Genomic DNA, 20,521 nt, shown 5'->3' with positions numbered 1-20,521 from the left:
GGGGTTTGGAAGGGCAAAGAGTCTTTAGCAGGAAAAGGGCAGAGCTTGTGGATGGGAAGACGGGTGTGAGCAAGGTGTGTACGGCAGCCTTTTGAACTAGTGCTTAAACGTTCAGTGTGGCCACTGTTTGATGCTTGAAGCTGGTTTCTTCATGTGGCGCCCTAGGCAGAGACTAATCGCCTCCCGTTGGTTATTCTCTCTCCCTTTTCTGGAAAAGAAAATGCATCCTCCCTAATAAGGACACTCAAATCTGGGCCAGTGCAGACGGGACAGCCAGCTAAGCCCTCCGCATCCTGCTTGTGCGAATGCGACATCCCACGCCCGTTCAACAGCGGAGATCGGGAGGCGGGATTATTGGAGCCAGATTACCACAACACGTAGCAATCACCTCCTCTGCTCTCCAGGCGTTGTCCCTATGACCTCCTGGAAACGACTTGCCTTGCGGGGTTGGCTGCGGGCCCGCGGGACTCACAACGCCGGGGCGAGCGCGCCCTCTGGTGGGCACCGCGGAGCGTGCGCCCTTCCTGGCCCTTGGGGCCCGGGGAGCTGAACCTCCTCAGCCTGCGGGATCCGAGGCCCACAGGGCTGTCGCAGACCAGCAGGGCTGCCTTTTACGGCGGTAGGAGTGGGAGGGAGCCCGTCCCCGAAGGCAAGAGCAGCCTTTTGAACCTTTGAAAACCTATTCAGGAGAAACGTGCTTTTTGCTCCCGCAGAGCTAGGAAAGAGCGTTTTGAGGCAAAGGTTCCTTTGTTCACCTCAGTTGGGAAAGGTCAGTTTTTCTTTTTCAAATCTCCAGGATTTAGAAGTCTTAAGGAGACCCTTAAGGGGGCCCTGGGATGAGGTAGGGAGCTGTAAGCACGTTCTCAAAGAAGTATGAGATCTCCAAAAGGGTAATGAACCCCGAGGGTTTCCTCCTCCTGCAATTACATAGACTATGTTCAAAGGTGGTCGCTGAAGCATGAAAGGTCCCGAGATTCTGTGTCATTAATAACCCAAGTGTCCACTGGTAGGGGCAGAGAGGAATCAAGAGGCTGAGTGGCCCCGTAGTCAAGTCCAAGCCTCTCCAGCATCTAGAGGACCCTGCCTGCATGTAAGTGAAGAAGACAAAATGCACAGTATTATTCCATCTAGGGAAAGAAACAGACCCAATTGTGTGCTTGTATGGATAAAAGATCTTTTTAAAGAGTATGGAAAGGTACACAATTATTATTAATAGTGGTTATTACGTCTAGGGAATAAGTTTGGAGGTGGCGCTTTCACTGTGTGTTTATGTTGTTTGATTTTGAGACAAGTATTACTTTTGGAAGTAGGGGGAAAAAACAAAGAAAAATACATACTGTCTTGTGTGGCAGATTGCCGATAGTTAATCACAAGTAAGGCAAGTGGTCCATCTTCTGGTAATCAACAGGCAGACTACAGGGGGATGTCCTTGTCTCTGTACATTCCTTTTAGCCCTGTTGCAATATTTTACTAAGTGTATATATGCATTATTGCAAAAAGATTTAATTTTTTAGAAACTGGGCAATTTACCTGTGTATTTAGTCCAACCAACGCTTACTGGGTAGTAGGCACTGTCCTAAGTTTAGAAGATAAGGAAATGACTGAAATGGTGTCTGTCTTCCATGAGTTCATAGTGTAGTTCAGTGCTTCTCAAACTTTCATGTGCTTCCAAATCACGTGGATGTGTTGCATATTGGTTATATATTGCGGTGTAACAAATCACCCCCAAACTCAGCAGCTGAAAACAACAAACATTTATTATCTAGCATAGTTAATGAAAGCCAGGAATTGAGGAGTGACTTAGCTGGGTGATTCTGGCTCTGGCTCTCTCATGAAGTTGCAGTCAAAACATTGGGTACAGTCATCTGAAGGCTGGACTGGGGCTGAAGGATTCACTACCAGGATGGTGCACAAACATGGCTTTTGGCAGGGGGCCTCAGTTCTCAGCCATGTGACCCTCTCCACAGATTAACTAACTGCTTTAGTGTCCTCACTGCATGGCACCTGGCTTCCCCAGCAGTCAGTGATCCTTGACAGAAAGGTGCTAGTTGCATGTCTTTTATGACCTGGCAACCTTGGCAGTCACACACCATCATTTCCATTATATTCTGTTTGTTAGAAACCAGTAGCTAAGTATAGCCCACACTCAAGGCAAGGGGTCTTAGGCTCCACTGACTACAGAAGTATCAAGGAATCTGTAGACATACTATAATACCACCACTTCTTGTTAACATGCAGATTCTGATTCAGTAAGTCTGGGGAGGAGCCTCACATTCTGCATTTCTAACACACTCCTGCATGGTACCACCACTTTGGTCTGTGGGCCACCCGTGAGTAGTGAGGGAATCAAACACATGCAAAGAACTGGTCAGATGGTCTCTTTGGAATGCTACTGCTTGCAAGAATAACATCCTTTGTCACCCTGGCATCATCTCTGGATGATGTCCAATTTTAAAATCAGATTTACCCTGAAAGGTCAGAGCAGTAAACTAAGGGAAGGACAAGATTACCTCGCTAATGCATAAGGACAAGCTGTAATGGAATTAAGAACAAGCGAAGGGCGGATTCAGAAAATCTCTCTGGTCTTGTTCTGGAAGCTCTTGGAGCATAAAGCATCAGCTATCAATTCTGAAGGGGATGCTAAACAAACAGCAGCAAATCTGGGCTTTTAATAAAGACTGTGCCTTCATATGACTAAGACTCCTGACTGTAATACTTACAAAATTAGCTTGGATGCAGAAGGGCAAGAAGTAGCACCAGAATCTCAGATCAAAGCTTCTACATGCTCTACAGGCTTGAAGGGTAGTACGTTAAAGAAATCGTGTCCCCATCCAACAGCCTGAGTTGAAATTTGCTTTAAAATGCAGTATACATCCAGTACTTTTTATTGCTATGACTCACATACTATAGAATTCCCCCATTTTAGAGTGTACAATTCAGTGGTTTTTAGTATATTCCCAAGATTGCACAACCATCACCACCAGCTAATTCTAGAACATTCATCACCCCCAAACTTGTATCCATTAGCAGTTACTCCCTATTCCCCGGGTCCCTGCAGCCTGAATCTATGTATTTGCATATTCTAGTTATTTCAGACAATATGAAGCTTTCTTCACTAAGCATACTTTTTTAAAAACTACAGTCCAATATACATAAATTTTACCATTTTAACCATTTTTATGTGTAGAGTTCAGTGGCATTAAGGACCTTCACATTGTTGTGCAACCACCACCACCCTTCTCTGGAACTCTTTCATCTTCCCATGTTGAAACTCTGTATCAAAACACCATGTTTGTAAGGCTCATCAATGTTAGGGTATGTATCAGTAGATGTATTCATTCCTTTTTTAAAATTATTTATTTATTTATTTTTATTTTGGTATCATTAATCTACAATTACATGAGGAACATTGTTTACTAGACTCCCCCCATCACCAAGTCCCCCCCAACATACCCCATTGCAGTCATTGTCCATCACTGTAGTAAGATGCTATAGAGTCACTACTTGTCTTCTCTGTGTTGTGCAGCCTTCCCTGTGCCACCCCCCACGTTATACATGATAATCATAAGGCCCCCTTTCCCCCCCCTTATCCCTCCCTTCCCACCCATTCTCCCTAGTCCCTTTCTCTTGTAACTGTTACTCCATTCTTGGGTTCTGTGAGTCTGCTGCTGTTTCGCTCCTTCAGTTTTTTCTTTGTTCTTATACTCCACCGATGAGTGAAATCTTTTGATACTTGTCTTCCTCCGTCTGGCTTATTTCACTGAGCATAATACCCTCTAGCTCCATCCATGTTGTTGCAAATGGTAGGATTTGTTTTCTTCTTATGGCTGAATAATATTCCATTGTGTATATGTACCACCTCTTCTTTATCCATTCGTCTACTGATGGACACTTAGGTTGCTTCCCATTCTTGGCTATTGTGAATAGTGCTGCGATAAACATAGGGGTGCATCTGTCTTTTTCAAACTGGGCTGCTGCATTCTTAGGGTAAATTCCTACAAGTGGAATTCCTGGGTCAAATGGTATTTCTATTTTTAGTTTTTTGAGGAACCTCCATACTGCTTTCCACAATGGTTGAGCTAATTTACATTCCCACCAGCAGTGTAGGAGGGTTCCCCTTTCTCCAAAATCTCGCCAACATTTGTTGTTGTTTGTCTTTTGGATGGTGGTGATCCTTACTGGTGTGAGGTGATATCTCATTGTGGTTTTGATTTGCATTTCTCTGATGACTAGCAATGTGGAGCATCTTTTCATGTGTCTGTTGGCCATCTGAATTTCTTCTTTGGAGAACTGTCTGTTCAGCTCCTTTTACCATTTTTTTATTGGATTATTTGCTTTTTGTTTGTTGAGGTGTGTGTGAGCTCTTTATATATTTTGGATGTCAATCCTTTATTGGATCTGTCACTTATGAATATATTCTACCATATTGTAGGATGCCTCTTTGTTCTATTGGTGGTGTCCTTTGCTGTACAGAAGCTTTTCAGCTTGATATAGTCCCACTTGTTCATTTTTTCCTTTGTTTCCCTTGCCCGGGGAGATATGTTCATGAAGAAGTCACTCATGTTTATGTTCAGGAGATTTTTGTCTTTGTTTTTTTCTAAGAGTTTTATGGTTTCATGACTTACATTCAGGTCTTTGACCCATTTCGAATTTACTTTTGTGTATCGGGTTAGACAATGATCCAGTTTCATTCTCTTACATGTAGCTGCCCAGTTTTGCCAGCACCATCTGTTGAAGAGGCTGCCATTTCCCCATTGTATGTCCATGGCTCCTTTATCGTATATTAATTGTCCATATATGTTTGGGTTAATATCTGGACTCTCTATCCTGTTCCACTGGTCTGTGGGTCTGTTCCTGTGCCAGCACGAAATTATCTTGATTACTGTGGCTTTGTAGTAGAGTTTGAAGTTGGGAAGCGAGACTCCCCTGCTTTATTCTTCCTTCTCAGGATTGCTTTGGCTATTTGGGGTCTTTTGTGGTTCCATATGAATGTTGAAACTATTTGTTCTAGTTCTTTGAAGAATGCTATGGGTATTTTGACAGGCATTGCATTGAATCTGTAGATTGCTTTAGGCAGGATGGCCATTTTGACAATATTAATTCTTCCTAGCCAAGAGCATGGGATGAGTTTCCATTTGTTAATGTCCTCTTTAATTTCTCTTAAGAGTGTTTTGTAGTGTTCAGGGTACAGGTCTTTCACTTCCTTGGTTAGGTTTATTCCTAGGTATTTTATTCTGTTTGATGCAATTGTGAATGGAATTGTTTTTCTGATTTCTCTTTCTGCTAGTTCATCATTAGTGTATAGGAAAGCAACAGATTTCTGTGTGTTAATTTTGAATCCTGCAACTTTGCTGAATTCAGATATTTGTTCTAGTAGTTTTGGAGTGGAGTCTTTAGGGTTTTTTATGTACAATATCATGTCATCTGCAAATAATGACAGTTTGACTTCTTCTTTACCAATCTGGATGCCTTGTATTTCTTTGTTTTGTCTGATTGCCGTGGCTAGGACCTCCAGTACTATGTTGAATAACAATGGGGAGAGTGGGCATCCCTGTCTTGTTCCCTATCTCAGAGGAAAAGCTTTCAGCTTCTCGCTATTAAGTATGATGTTGGCTGTGGGTTTGTCATATATGACCTTTATTATGTTGAGGTACTTGCCCTTTATACCCATTTTGTTGAGAGTTTTTACCATGAATGGATGTTGAATTTTGTCGAATGCTTTCCCCACATCTATGGAGATGATCATGTGGTTTTTGTCCTTCTTTTTGTTGATGTGGTGGATGATGTTGATGGATTTTCGAATGCTGTACCATTCTTGCATCCCTGAGATGAATGCCACTTGATCATCGTGTATGATCTTCTTGACATATTTTTGAATTCAGTTTGCTAATAGTTTGTTGAGTATTTTTGCATCTATGTTCATCAGGGATATTGGTATGTAATTTTCTTTTTTTGTGGTGTCTTTGCCTGGTTTTGGTATTAGAGTGATGCTGGCTTCATATAATGAGTTTGGAAGTATTCCCTCCTCTTCTATTTTTTGGAAAACTTTAAGGAGAATGGAGATTATGTCTTCTCTATATGTCTGATAAAATTCAGTGGTAAATCCATCTGGCCCGGGAGTTTTGTTCTTGGGTAGTTTTTTGATTACCGATTCAATTTTGTTGCTGGTAATTGTTCTGTTAAATTTTCTGTTTCTTCCTTGGTCAGCCTTGGAAGGTTGTGTTTTTCTAGGAAGTTGTCCATTTCTTCTAGGTTTTCCAGCTTGTTAGCATATATATTCTCATAGTATTCTCTAATAATTCTTTTTATTTCTGTGAGGCCTGTCATGATTTTTCCTTTCTCATTTCTGATTCTGTTGATGTGTGTAGATTCTCTTTTTCTCTTAATAAGTCTGGCTAGGAGCTGATCTATTTTGTTTATTTTCTCAAAGAACCAGCTCTTGGTTTCGTTGATTTTTTTTCTATTGTTTTATTCTTATCAATTTTATTTCTTCTCTGATTTTTATTATGTCCCTCCTTCTGCTGACTTTGGGCCTCATTTGTTCTTCTTTTTCCAATCTCAATAATTGTGACTTAGGCTATTCATTTGGGATTGTTCTTCCTTCTTTAAATAGGCCTGAAAAAAAAAATAGGCCTGGACTGCTATATACTTTCCGCTAAGAAGTGCTTTCACTGTATCCCACAGAAGTTGGGGCTTTGTGCTGTTGTTGTCATTTGTCTCCATATAGTGCTTGATATCTATTTTAATTTGGTCATTGATCCATTGATTATTTAGCAGCATGTTGTTAAGCCTCCATGTGTTTGTGAGCCTTTTGTTTTCTTGGTACAATTTATTTCTAGTTTTATAACTTTGTGGTCTGAGAAGTTAGTTGGTAGAATTTCAATCTTTTGGAATTTACTGAGGCTCTTTTTGTGGCCTGGTATGTGGTCTATTCTGGAGAATGTTCCATGTGCACTTGAGAAGAATGTGTATACTGCGGCTTTGGGGTGTAGAGTTCTGTAGATGTCTATTAGGTCCATCTGTTCTAGTGTGTTGTTCAGTGCCTCTGTGTCCTTATTTATTTTCTGTCTGCTGGATCTGTCCTTTGAAGTGAGTGGTGTGTTGAAGTCTCTTAGAACAAATGCATTGCATTCTATTTCCTCCTTAAATTCTGTTAGTATTTCTTTAACATATGTTGATGCTCCTGTATTGGGTGCATATATATTTATAATGGTTATATCCTCTTGTTAGACTGACCCCTTTATCATTATGTAATGTCTTTCTTTATTTCTTGTTATTTTCTTTGTTTTGAAGTCTATTTTGTCTGATACAAGTACTGCAATACCTGCTTTTTTCTTCCTATTGTTTGCATGAAATATCTTTTTCCATTCCTTGACTTTTAGTCTGTGCATGTCTTTGGGTTTGAGGTGAGTCTCTTGTAAGCAGCATATAGATGGGTCTTGCTTTTTTATCCATTCAGTGACTCTGTATCTTTTGATTGGTGCATTCAGTCCATTTACATTTAGGGTGATCATTGAAAGATATGTACTTATTGCCATTGCAGGCTTTAGATTCGTGGTTACCAAAGGTGCAAGGTTAGCTTCTTTACTGTTTAATCATCTAACTTAACTCACTTATTAAGCTATTATAGACACAGTCTAATGATTCTTTATTTCTGTCTCTTATTTCTTCTCTTCCATTCTTTATATGGTAGGTGTTTTAATCTGTACTCTTTTGTGTTTCCTTTGACTGCTTTTGTGAATAGTTGATTTTATTTTTTTGCCTTTAGTTAGTATTTGGTTGGTCTGCTTTCTTTGCTGTGATTTTGTTTTCTCTGGCGACATCTATTTAGCCTTAACAGTGTTTCCATCTAGAGCAGTCCCTTTAAAATACCCTGTAGAGGTGGTTTGTGGGAGGCAAATTCCCTCAGCTTTTCCTTGTCTGGGAATTGTTTAATCTCTCCTTCATACTTAAATGATAATCATGCTGAATAAAGTATTCTTGGTTCAAGGCCCTTCTGTTTCATTACACTAAGTATATCTTGCCATTCTCTTCTGGCCTGTAAGGTTTCTGCTGAGAAGTCTGATGAGAGCCTCATAGGTTTTCCTTTGTAGGTGACCTTTTTTCTCTCTCTGGCTGCCTTTAATACTCTGTCTTTGTCTTTGATCTTTCCCATTTTAATTATTATATGTCTTGGTGTTGTTCTCCTTGGGTCCCTTGTGTTGGGAGATCTGTGGGCTTCCATGGTCTGAGAGACTATTTCCTCCCCCAGTCTGGGGAAGTTTTCAGCAATTATTTCTTCAAAGACACTATCGCTTTCTCTCTCTCTTCTTCTTCTTCTGGTATCCCTATAATGCGAATGTTGTTCCCTTTGGATTGGTCACACAGTTCTCTTTAACATTCTTTCATTCCTAGAGATCCTTTTATCTGTCTCTGCCTCAACTTCTCTCTATTCCTTTTCTCTGATTTCTATTCCATTAATGGTCTCTTGCACTTCATCCAGTCTGCTCTTAAGTCCTTCCAGAGATTGTTTTATTTCTGTATTCTCCCTTCTAACTTGATCCTTTAGTTCTTGCATATTTCTCTGCAGGTCCATCAGCATGGTTATGACCTTTATTTTGAATTCTTTTTTAGGAAGTTTGGTTATATCTATCTACCCAGGTCCTCTCTCAGGGGTTGTCTTGGTGATTCTGGACTGGACCAAATTCTTCTGCCTTTTCATGGCGATAGAGGTAGTTGTAGGCAGGTAGCACATGTGTTAGCTGGGAGAACAAAGTCCCTTCCTGCTTTCTGGTTGCCGTGCCCTTCTCCGCTGTCTGTGCTGGTTACTCGCATACCAGGAGCAGTCTCTGGGTTAGTTTCCTGAGCCTTGGTGGGCGGGGCAGCCCAGAGCCCTGTGGGGAGTGACAAGTGTGCTGGGTGTGCTCTCCTGCAAGAATGGTGCCCCTTCACTCCCTGCCCTGGCTTCCTCTGCCTGCGGTGGGCAGCTGTGCACTGGAGGTGGCTCTGGGTCTGGCCCATGTGGCTCTGTGCTGGGAGGAGGCTCTGGGCAGCTTCTGTGGGTGCAGCCGCTCTCAGGCTGCTCTGCCGGGGCCGCACGGGAGGGGGAATGAATGGCAGGCTGTTTATCACTGTGAGGAGCTTCAGAGCTGTGTTGCCACCCAGGAGGTTTTAGGGCACCTGAAGTTCCCCGGGATTCCCAGCTGCTGGGCTGCGTGTGCCATGACGATTCCGTCCAGATGTGAGGCCTCTGTCCCTTTAAGACTTTCAAAAAGCACTCCCTTTTCTTTTGTCCCAGGGGAGCTGGCTGCGGGGACTCGCTCGCAGGTTTTACTTTTCCATTTCCCTAATATCCCGGTGCTGATGACTAGGGCTGGGTATTAAGCAGTCCTAGGCTTCCACTCCCTCCCTGTTCCAACTCCTCTCCTCCCACTGGGGTTGGGGGAGTGCTTGGGTCCTGCCCGGCCGTGGCTTGTATCTTACCCCCTTCATGAGGTGTTGTGTTCTTGCAGATGTAGATGTAGCCTGGCTGTTGTACTGTATCCTCTGGTCTCTCTGTTAGGCATAGTTTTATTTGTTGTATTTTCAAAAATAGGTGTGGTTTTGGGAAGAGATTTCTGCTGCCCTACTCATGCCGCCATTTTCCCAAAATCTTCATTCCTTTTTATGACAGAGTAATATGCCACTATACAGATAGACTATGTATCTTCCCAACTGATGGATGTTTGTATTGTTTCCACTTTTTGGTTATTATGAATAATGTTGCTATGAACATTCATGTACAGGTATTTGCTTGGACATATATTTTCATTTCTTTTGGGTTTTACCTAGGAGAGGTATTACTCTATCATCTGCTAATTCTATATTTAACTGAGGAACTTCCAGACTGTTTTCCAAAGGGGTTTCACCATTTTACATTCCCACCAGCATAGTATAAGGATCCAATTTCCCTACATCCTCACTAACACCTGTTATTTTCCATCTTTTTTATAATAACCATACTAGTAGTAGTATCTAATTGTGGTTTTACCTGATGACTAATAATGTTAAACATCTTTTCAAATGATTATTGGCCATGTATGTATCTTATTTGGAGACCCCTTTATTCAAATCCTTTCCCTATTTTTAACTGGGTTGTCTTATTGTTGTTGTAAGGGTTCTTTATATATTCTACATACAAATCCCTTTTCAGATATGACTTACGAGTATTCTCTCCTGTTCTGTGAGTTGTGTTTTCACCTTCTCGATAGTGTTCTTTGAAAGTTCAAAAGGTTTTATGTTGATGGAGTCAAATCTAAGAAACTGTTCCCTAATCCAAGGTCACACAGACATACCCTTGTGCTTTCTTCTAAGACCCTTAGAGTTGTAGCATTACCATTTAAAGTTTTACTCCATCTGAGTTAATTTTTACATATGCTGTGAAATAGGGTCCAAAGTCATTCTTTGGCATATGCCTATCCAGTCTGTATATATGTATTTTAAATCACGAGTAAGAAGCGCAGGAAATAGCTGTGCTTTAGTTTCCTGGTAGCATTTTTTTCCCCCTTAGCTAGATTTTGAGTTCTGTAGCAAACCATATTCTACAGACCTGGAACCCGGGGCCCAGCCTGGCTTGGTAGCATCTTTTCAATAAATCTCCACTAAATTTTGCTGAGGACTATGCATAGGAGTAGTCTGGAATTACTAATTATGTGAAAATCACTTCTAATAAGGTATAGCAACCTTCAATCCCATCAACAACTATTTATAGAGCATCTATTATGTGTCAGTAGTTAAAATAAAAATTCCTGTCCTACAGAGCTTACATTCTTGCAGAGAGAAACAGGTAAGAAACATAGTAAGTACATTATATAATGTGCTTGAAGGTGGTTAAGTCCAGGAGAGGGAAAAAGCAGAGCTGAGCAAGGGGGATGAGGCATGTGGTGGGGTGGGGTTTACCATTTTGAAAAAAGTGGTCAGGTGGGCCTCCTTTAAAATGTGACATTTGAGCAATAACTTGGGGAATTGGTGAGGGATTCGCACATGTGTATATCTGGGAAAGAGCCTTCCAGGCAGAGAACAGCCATTGCAAAGACCACAAGGCTGGCTCATGACTGATATTTTAACTGCTAAGAGGCTGGTGTGGCTAGAGCAGAGTGAGCAAGGGAGGGAGTGGTCCCATCATGTAGGATCTTTACACCATTTTAAGGACTTGACTTTTATTTGGAAGGAACTGGGGAAATGGAAGGAAGACAGTCTGGCTCATGGTTCAAAGGATCACTCCAGCTGCTGGGTTGCAAACGGATCATGGGAGGACAGGGCAAGACAGGAAGGATAGTTAGGAGCCTTCTAAAATAATCCAGGGCCCCGAGTGGCAGCAATGGAAGCAGTGAAAAGGATTTAGAAGAGCCCACAGGATGTGCTGGCTGATTGGATGGGGGTGGGATAGAGGCAGGTGTTAGAGGTGACTCCAGACATTTTGGCCTAAGAATCAGAAGGGTGCAGTTGGTATTAACTGTGATGAGGAAGCCCTAATGGGGAGGTGGGGAGGTGAGGAGTGCAGTTTGGGGCATGCAGAGCTTGAGACTGTCTTTGACTTCCAAGGGGAGGGGACAGGCAGGCAGTGGGATATTGGAAAATAAGAAATCTGGGCTGGAGATACACATGTGGAGGCATCAGCCACAAGGAGGAATGAGATACCAAGAGAAAAATGATAACAGAATAGGGCCAAGGATCACCTCCTGGGACCCTCTGGCACTGAGAAATCCAGAAAGGGAGATCGGCCAATGGGGCTGTTTTCCTAGCAGTTCTGCAGCTGCTTAGGAACTGGAAAAGATGTTTTGCCCTCAATAAATTCATGGTCTTAAAAGACACAAATGCACATTTATAAAATAATGGGGACATGAGGAAAAAAATGTGTTGGAACTTGGCTTTTCAGTTGTAAACCAACTATATTGTTACAGACATCTGCTCATAACTTAGCGCGAGTTTGGAATCTAAAATCTACAACCTGGAAGGGAGGTTGTAGATGACTCACCTCAACTATCCCGTGTTCATTGTCCTTCAAAACTAGACCCTTTTGAGGCAAGTCATGCCCAGTTATGAGCTGGTGATGAAACACAGGGTGTTGAGTGTGAGAGACAAAGACTGAAAAGATGTGGTTCTCAACCATGAGAAGCTTACGATCTGGTGCAGAGTCTCCCAGCTCTGAGTCCCACTAGAGTCCTTTGGGAGCTTTTGAAACAATCTGATCCTGGGCCCAGCCCTAAACGTCAGACTTTTGACTGACTTTCAAAGTCAGTCTATAATCTAAAAAATTTCAGAAGTGCTGCAAGACATTCTAATATATAGCCAGAAAGGAGAAGCACTGATCTAGGTTCCTCATAAGTTACTTAAAAATTTGCAAGTCATAAAAGATTTCAACAAAGTATGAAAACTTTAGTCAGTTTTGGTCCATTGTTTGGGTAACAGACCTAAAGGAAATTATCATAATTCAACTTCACAATCTACAACTTCATATATTCTCTGATGGAAGTCACCTGCCCCCAATCCACAAATCCAAATGGACTTGACAGTCTTGCTTCGTCAATCGTAAAACATCTTGATGTTTTAAGTTACCTTTTGTTACAAGTAAACTCGACATTTTTTTTCCTTTTGAAGATTCTTGTTATCTTCTTCATGATTCATTCTTGATGTGTCAGGAAAAAATTAACTATGGACCAAGCAAGGACCAGCCTGGTCAGCTGTAATTTGAAGGCACATGGTGATGGTTAGCCATGTGGCAAATGGCAGCACAGAAAAAAAACCAACACTGAAGAGTTTGATTAATGAAAAAAACACCTCTTGCAGTTTATTAGCAAAATTCACAGCAAGGTAACTGCACATTCATTTCCTTTTCTGCCCCTGTCACTTGTTAAATTACTATCATCTTATACAGACAGGGAAAAGTGCACATACTTTAAAATCTTTCTGACAAATATATTGCTGCGCTGCACCCGGCCTGGATAATGCTCTTCAGAACAGCATATGCTGGAGCCTGTTAAAAAGAACAGCAGTAAACCAAAGACACAAGTTATATGTACTGTGTTCACTCTTAGTTCTAAGATAGAGGCCTGGCATGGCAGGGTTGGGGCTTCTCTGGATAAGAAATAAGATATAAGAAACAATTTACTTTAGTTTGGAAAAAAAAAAGCTATTCAAAAGGTTGGAATGTCTCTGTTACTGCCAAGAAATTTGAATCTTCTTTCCCCAGAAAGGGAAAAGAAGCTGCGAGGACAAAGGGTATGGGGAGAAGCCAAGAAATAATTCCCAATTGGGAGCAATGCGTTTGCTTGGTTTTTGCCAAGACAGTGTATTGGTTTCCTTTCTTCGGCAGTCACTTTGAAATCTATTTTTCTGGGAACAGCAACCCTCCCACCCATCAACCTTCCAAGTAAAGGGCCCCAACGCCAAGCAGAAAGTAAAGGTTGGTCCCCACCAGCTCTGCGTCGTGCTCAAGGCCTATGTCATGATGCTCAAGCTCTTCATCCCGAAATTTCTTTATCACCTGGTTAAATAAAAAGAAATTGAAGCAAGTTAGCATTCCGACTCTCCTGCTGTTCTTTGGGGCTAAAGTCTCATATTACCACCTAAGGGGATCGGCAGACTTTCCCTATAAAGGGCCAGAGGGTCAATGCTTTAAACTTTACAGGCTGTAAGGACCCTGTCACAACTACTCAACTCTGCCACTGTAGAGGGGACAGCAGCAAACAAACAGGCATGGCTGTGTTTCACCAAAACTTTATCTGTTAGTTCATTTACGTGATCTGAAGGGTTTGTGCTTGCAGCACCCACTCAGAATCTGTGATGACCCGGAAGTGGAGAGGAAACGGGCCTGGGCTCAGGAAATGTGGGTTCTGATCCCAGCTCTACTTGAGCAGGTCACCAGGGCACACAGCCACAGCTCTGAGCCTCAGTTTGCCTGCTTTTAAAATGAGGTGCTGATCTAGGTCTCTGAGGCCCTATCACTGCCTAACATGCTATTTTTTTCCTTCTTACCAAACAGCCTTTTTGCCCTTTCCCCCCTAATCAGGCCCTTTCCAGAATAGAGTCAAATACCTGGAGAAGCTCCTCATACTTTTCAGGATCTTCCTCCATCAGCTTCCTGATCTGGTTGTTATAGTGATGTGCTATGGACTCTTCCACAGCCACAGTGCATGCCATCGCTCCCTCCTTCCCAAGCAGGGCGGTCCCTGCACCTGGAATTGTCAAATACAGAGCAGTAAAGATGGACTGATAGCCCTGGTAAGGGACAGCAGGTCAGGTCAGGGTTTATCAGCTCAGCCCTAAGGGCTTTGGGGCTGGGTAACTCCTTGCTGAGGGGGCATCCTGTGCACTGTAGGGTGTTCACCAGCGTCCCTGGCCTCCACCCACTAGGTGCTAGTAGTGCACCCAGCTGTGACTACCAGAAATGTCTCTAGATATTGCCAAGGGTCCTCAGAAGCAACCTGCCCCCATTGCAAACCACTGATTTAGGCGGTACCAGGTCACAGTGTTAAACCCTGAATCACATAGTAAGAATGCTATTCTCCCTTCAGTGCTCTTTCTAGCTTTCTGATTACGGCAAGGAGAAAGCCCACACTTGGGATGAGTCTGTCTTGGACTCTCCCATGCCATTTCCTCTTCTCCCTTTTTGAGAGAGAGCAGAGCTCAGGTTCAGAACCTTTGCTGGGGAACATCACCTGGCTACAGGTGAGTTATGGGCACACCTTGGACATACTGCAGGCTTGGTTCCAAACCACTGCCATAAAGTAAACATCACAACAAGGCGAGTCAAATGCATTTTTTTTTTGGTTTCCCAGGACATATAAAAGTTAAGTTTAAATTATTCTGTAGTCTACTAAGTGGGCAATAGCATTGCCTAAAAAACAGTGTTCATACCTTAATGTAAAAAAATATTTTATTGCTAAAAATTGCTGACCATCATCTGAGCTTTCATCAAGTTGTAATCTCTGATCACAGATTACCATAATAATAATAATAATAATAATAATATAATAATAATAATAATAATAATAATAATAATAATAATAATAAAAGTTTGAAATATTGTGAGAATTACCAAAATGTGACAAAGAGACACAAAATGGTCAAATGCTGTTGGGAAAATGGCAGCGATAGTCTTGCTTGACACAAGGCTGCCACACACCTTAGATTTGTAAAAAATGTTTAATACCTGTGAAGTGCAATAGTGTAATAAAATACTACAAGGCAAAGGGAAATAAAATAATTTATGCCTACACTCTAGCTTTATCTCCTTTCTATTGTGTTTATTTTTACTGTATGTTCTATTTATAAAAGTCCTGATTTTAAGATTCTACCTTACATAAATATAAGCCAAGAAAGAAAGTCAATTTAACTTTAGAAAAATACTAAGTAAATAAAACGGCTGTAAGAGGGCACAGCAAGAACTGTGGAGTTGGTACTTTGACAACTTAATCACCCCAGATTCCTAAGCTTGCATAATGTGATCTTCTGGACGCACATACCCAGAGCAAACCCCACCACGTTCCAGAAGGGCATCAGAACCGTCGGCCGCACCCTGAGAGCAACCATCAACTCACTGAACTTTTTCAAGTGGTCCTTTTCTTGGTCCCACATTTTCTGTAAGAAACAGGAAAATAAAGACATGCAAGCATTCCAGAGGCCTCCTGCCACAAGGAAGCTATGTGCCCTGTCCATGTGGGATAAAGGAAGCAAGACGGAAATGGAAAAAATGATGAAAAGGGCTGCATCCCCCATTTCCTTTGAATCATCAAAGAAAAAAGGAAAACATTAGCCTAAAAAGAATCTCAGATATGGAGAAGAGAGCGCCAGCAAACCAAGAGAAGAGCTTGTTATCTTGTTCCAGACGAGTGTGCCATAAACCCTCGTTCCAGCAGAAGTTCCTCAGCCCCCACCATGCCTATTAAAAGATTAGGGTTCATATCTGTGAGAAATGAGATGTTAGCTCATTTCAAAATTATGAGGGTAGAATATCATCTATTGTGTAACTTCCTTCCAGAGTGCTAGAATATAAGTATCATTTACCTCAAAAGGAAAAGGGAGAATGACAATAAGAGCTGACACTTAAATGGCACATCCTAAAGACCAGGCACCACCAATTGCTTTATGTGGGCAACTCATTTAATCTGCACAACTGCTTTGTGATGGACAAACATGATGCCCATTATACAGATGAAGAAAGTGACCTGCAGAAATGGAAATGAAGACCCAGAGAGGTCAGTGACTTCCCCAAGGTCATACAGGAGGGCAGTGGGAGAGAGCTGGAATGTGAACCTGGGTCTGTGTAACTACAAAGCCCAGGATCTGCCCTCTGCCTCTGATTATACAATAAAAACTATCTCCACTGGGTTCCATGGGGGCAGGACCACATTCTCTTAGCAACTGATACTTCTCCCTAATGCAGTGGATCTCGGCCCTTTCATAATTTTAATACTACAGATATGCAGTGTATCTGCTGATGTCTTCCCATGCTTTATACATAAAATGAAGAATATGCTTTTCACTCTCCCACCCTAATAACCAATTTTGGTCTCTTGGGGATAACAGCACCTCCCGTGACAAAGCCCTAATGCGATTCACTGGCTATTTGGATCCTCCACCATGTGCAGTGGACCAGGCTGAGACAGATAAAGAAGTGCCCACCTGAATGACAGGCCCGATGCTTGTCCGACCGAGGACAGCCATCTGCCCTGCATAGATGCGGTTTGCTCCATATTCACCTGCATGATCCACCCGGATTATTCGATCCACAGCTGCCCGATTGATATTATCTAAGGTCATTCCTGAACTGCAAAATCTGATGCTGATTCTTCTTCCATAAGCTGCAATGGAAGTGTTTTTTCTTCATTATTCTCAGGTAAGTTGGAGATGTTTCCTCTTACAGACAGAAGAAAAGGGCACCTTACAACACAGGTCACAAATGGGTCTCCCAGGTCAGATACACCCACTGTTTAACCTGCAGTGTTCCTTTTAAAAAGTGAATTAGTTACCAATACTTAAAACAGATTTTGCCTAAAGATCTGGATTTCTAGCTTTGCTTTAAGTGTATGACGATCGAGAAATACTGAGCCTGTCTTCCCACCAGTAAATGGGGCAGCTGCCTCTAGATGGGCAAGGTTCTCCAGGTCTTCCACTGCTTCATTCCCAGTTGTGGCTGCATAGAACCCACAGGCAGCTTTCTAAACCATGTATGCTCCTCCCCATCGATCTTTGGCAGGGGGATACTGATATTTTTTAAAAGCTCTGTGCACCCAAGGTCGAGAACCACAGACTACCATGTCTTTTAGGTACCTCTTTTTATTTAGGCTCATTTCAACACCCAGAAAATGTGTGGAAATTTTCATTTTGGGTCCATCTGTAGTTTTTTCACCAAAAACTTTGTGCTTTGAACACCAGGTAGAATTTGGGCTGCTTCTGCATTGTAACTTTTTGACCAGGTGGGCTTTTAAATGCCTCACTCTAAACAAAGGAGCATGGACATGGGGGTCTGAAGCATGGTGACCCAGCTTTGATCCAGTCCTCTTCATGACCTGCTCCACCTCACGGAGCATATTTGAGTCAAGAAACTGGAGAGAGTCCAAGTTCTGCGAAGCGTGATGGCCCAGATCTGTGCCATCAGAGGGCTACTGGTCTGTGACCATATTTTTATGTGGAGAACAACTTGAGACATCTGACAAGTTAACGTAGCCTGTCCCAAGTGGTTGCCTCCAAGTCCAGGAACTGGTGATCCCTCAATCTTGCACAAAGATGAGCCCCAGTAATTGACACTGAAAATGATGAGCTGGTTCTATTTGTCAAAATAATCTTGTTTGCTTGTTCTTTAATGTATTACCCCTACTCAAAACATTTAATGGGAAAGAACTTTAAAGACAAGCCTGTGCTCATTAAAATAAAAAAAAACAACTGCTGGTAAACAGCAAGGGGCTGAGTATATACAATGATTTTAGACACACAGCTAACTTTTGATGGTTAGGGTTAGGATTATATTTGTATTGAAAAAATACCAGACTATTCCCTAGCACTGATCCACTTTCCAGATTCAGGCACCCAATAAATGATTGTGTGTGTGTGTGTAGGTCTGGATATTATAATATTTTCCATTTCTATCTTGTGCATCTCTGTAGGGTGTCTTTAAAAAGTATGAGATGTAATATTGTAATTTCTTTGTATGTTGAGCATTTCATAATGTATAGAATTGTCAAATCACTATGTCATACATCTGAAACCAATATAAACAATATATCTCAATTAAAAATAATAAATAATAGTATGAGTTGGACCACAGAATGGGTGTGGAGCTAGAGTCAGAAAACATGTCCTGTCTCTAACACTAACCTGGACAAATCAGAATCACCATTTCTTACACATAAAATTGGCAATAATCGGATTCTTTCCTTTTTAAGGGAAAATAGGCAATAAAAAAACATTTCTTACTGAGTCGTTATGAAGATAAAATGAGATATAGGAAGCCAAGTAACTTTATAAATGAAAAAAAAAGATTCTTATTCTTACATTCACTGGCTCCATGAAGGAGCATTAAAGTTCATGTTCAACAGTCCTCTGAGATTTGCCTGCATTGCCACACACGTTAAAATAAAAGGGAGAAAGAAATAAAATAAAACTGAGGCCTAGTGCTAGCTCTTAAATGCACAGTTTTCTGTTGGTGTTTTCCCAAAGGATTAAACATACCAATGGTGGTGCCTGGGAGATTTTGTCTGTGGGAAGATTTTAAGTGGTTTATGGGCATACATTAAATAACACTCCTGTAGTAAGAGTTATTCTCTTTTAACTTCCTTCCAATTCTTTTGATTTCATCAAGGAGAGTGTCTCAAGTTTACAAATATCTGCCTAACACTTCCTAATTTCTCTTTTGCACCAGAAAGAAGATGGTCTTGGGCTTAAGCTTCGTTGGCAACAGTATCTAATACAATTTAGTAACGCGTTTTTAGCGTGCTTTTTAAAATGATTAATTGGGGTAGGTGATACTTGTTTTCCTTTTACCTTAAGGATTTAGTTTCCCTGAAGTTACTTACTTCAAAAATGTAACACGGTTATAGATAAAACACATTTAGTAATCAAAAGTGTAAGTTGTATTAATATAAGGCAAAAATCCTAAAGGTGGTACACAAATAATTTAGCTTTGAGAAAACCACCTCACAATTTTTCGAGGCAGCTGAGATGAAATGAGTTGAAGAGGAGCCAGGATCCAAACCCAAGTCTCCCTACTCCAAATCCCACGCTTCTACTACCCTGGTGCTTCTCCAGCTTTGTAGTGCACACAAATCATTGGAAGGTTTGGCTGAAATACAGCTATAGCATGCCCGTAGAAAGGGACGGGACCTGAGAATCAGGGTTTCTAACAAGTTGGGATCAGGGGCGCGATGCTGCTGGTCGCAGGAGTGCTTGGCCAGGCAAGGCCCTGAACAGAGGTTCCGATGATACCCGTGGGACACTGAACTTTCAAGGTGCCAACTGTCCTTCACCTTGAACACCAACCACACCTTAAGTGACGTCACGGCGCAGGTGTACAGTTACGGCAATCCCCAGAGCCCGAGAGGACGGCCCAGAACGTCACCACGCCGCTGCCCCGCAGGCTATTCCGCAGCAAACTACAAGCCCCGTCCCTCTCGCCTGCACCCCTAAGGCTCAAATCTCGCAGAGCGCTCCAAGTCTCGCAGTGGCGCTCCGTCGCAGCCCTGTGACGTATTAAACGTCTCCCCCGTGACTCTCGCCCAAACTGCGAGTAAAAATTCCCTGTCTCGTCCGCGCAGCGTGGGACCGCGCCGCGCTCCTTCTTTACCTGAGATAAGCCGACAAGTGCCCGTGGGCAGCTGACACAGGGAGCAAGCCGCCGCCGCCGCCCCAGCGCAGCTCATTGCTGCTACAGGGGAACCGCACCCTTGAGCGCAGCGGGCCAAACGTGGCCTCGGCTCAGACTGATGACGTACGCAGTGGTGAGGTAAGGAAGACGCCTGCTTCCATTGGTTTGGTTGGAAAAGGCAAACGAAAAGATTCTATTGGTTGTGATCACGATCAGTCATTCAGGAGACCGACGGCGGTGTGGTGACGAGGGTTGCCAGGGAGATGAGAATGCTGTATTGCTCTCTCAAAGATCCTGACAGGGTCAAGTTTCTCCCCTAAATTCCTGGGAAAGGGGACCAAGAGGGAATTATGGGCAGAGCCATCGTGTTTTCTGCTTTACCAACATGGAAGGAGATTCTTCTCTGTTTGTATCTTAAGTCTTCAAAATGGTAGAAATTACGTGAAATTAAATTCACCACATGGTCAATAGCGCTCTCTCTATAGATAGTGGGGCTGACAGCCGACTTTCCTAGTCTTTTTCTCTAATTTTAGATTTTCTGCAGGTAACTTTTTTTTCCCTTGAATCCACTTTACTGTTGGTGTGCGTCTATATTGGTGCAAATTGATTTTCGGGGAGGTGAGGAGATTTAGGAGCAAATACTTTAAAAAGTGCATACCCAAAGTGGATGTAGGCTCATCAGTTGCCACAAATGTACCA

General features: G+C 42.2%; 1 protein-coding gene and 1 long non-coding RNA gene across 3 annotated transcripts in view; one reads left to right on the top strand and one right to left on the bottom strand.

Moving 5' to 3' along the window:
- Positions 1-12,777: 12,777 nt before the first annotated feature.
- COQ7 (coenzyme Q7, hydroxylase) lies at positions 12,778-19,956 on the bottom strand. Its single transcript, XM_017654723.3, has 6 exons — positions 19,802-19,956; positions 16,645-16,823; positions 15,486-15,600; positions 14,056-14,195; positions 13,436-13,504; positions 12,778-12,994 (listed from the first exon to the last, which is right to left on the bottom strand). Exons 1-6 carry the CDS (start codon positions 19,875-19,877, stop codon positions 12,917-12,919), a joined length of 657 nt encoding a protein of 218 aa, XP_017510212.1. The 5' UTR covers positions 19,878-19,956; the 3' UTR covers positions 12,778-12,916.
- Positions 19,822-20,521, top strand: part of LOC140844089 (uncharacterized) — a 79,779-nt gene continuing 79,079 nt past the window's right edge. For both annotated transcript variants that reach the window (XR_012122300.1, XR_012122301.1), the window contains exon 1: positions 19,822-19,960. This is a non-coding gene — a long non-coding RNA (uncharacterized lncRNA). The remainder of the gene's footprint in view (positions 19,961-20,521) is intronic.

The sequence above is a fragment of the Manis javanica genome, chromosome 10 (genome assembly GCF_040802235.1).
Source record: "Manis javanica isolate MJ-LG chromosome 10, MJ_LKY, whole genome shotgun sequence".
Lineage (NCBI taxonomy): Eukaryota > Metazoa > Chordata > Mammalia > Pholidota > Manidae > Manis > Manis javanica.
This window is presented reverse-complemented; position numbering and strand designations above follow the sequence as displayed.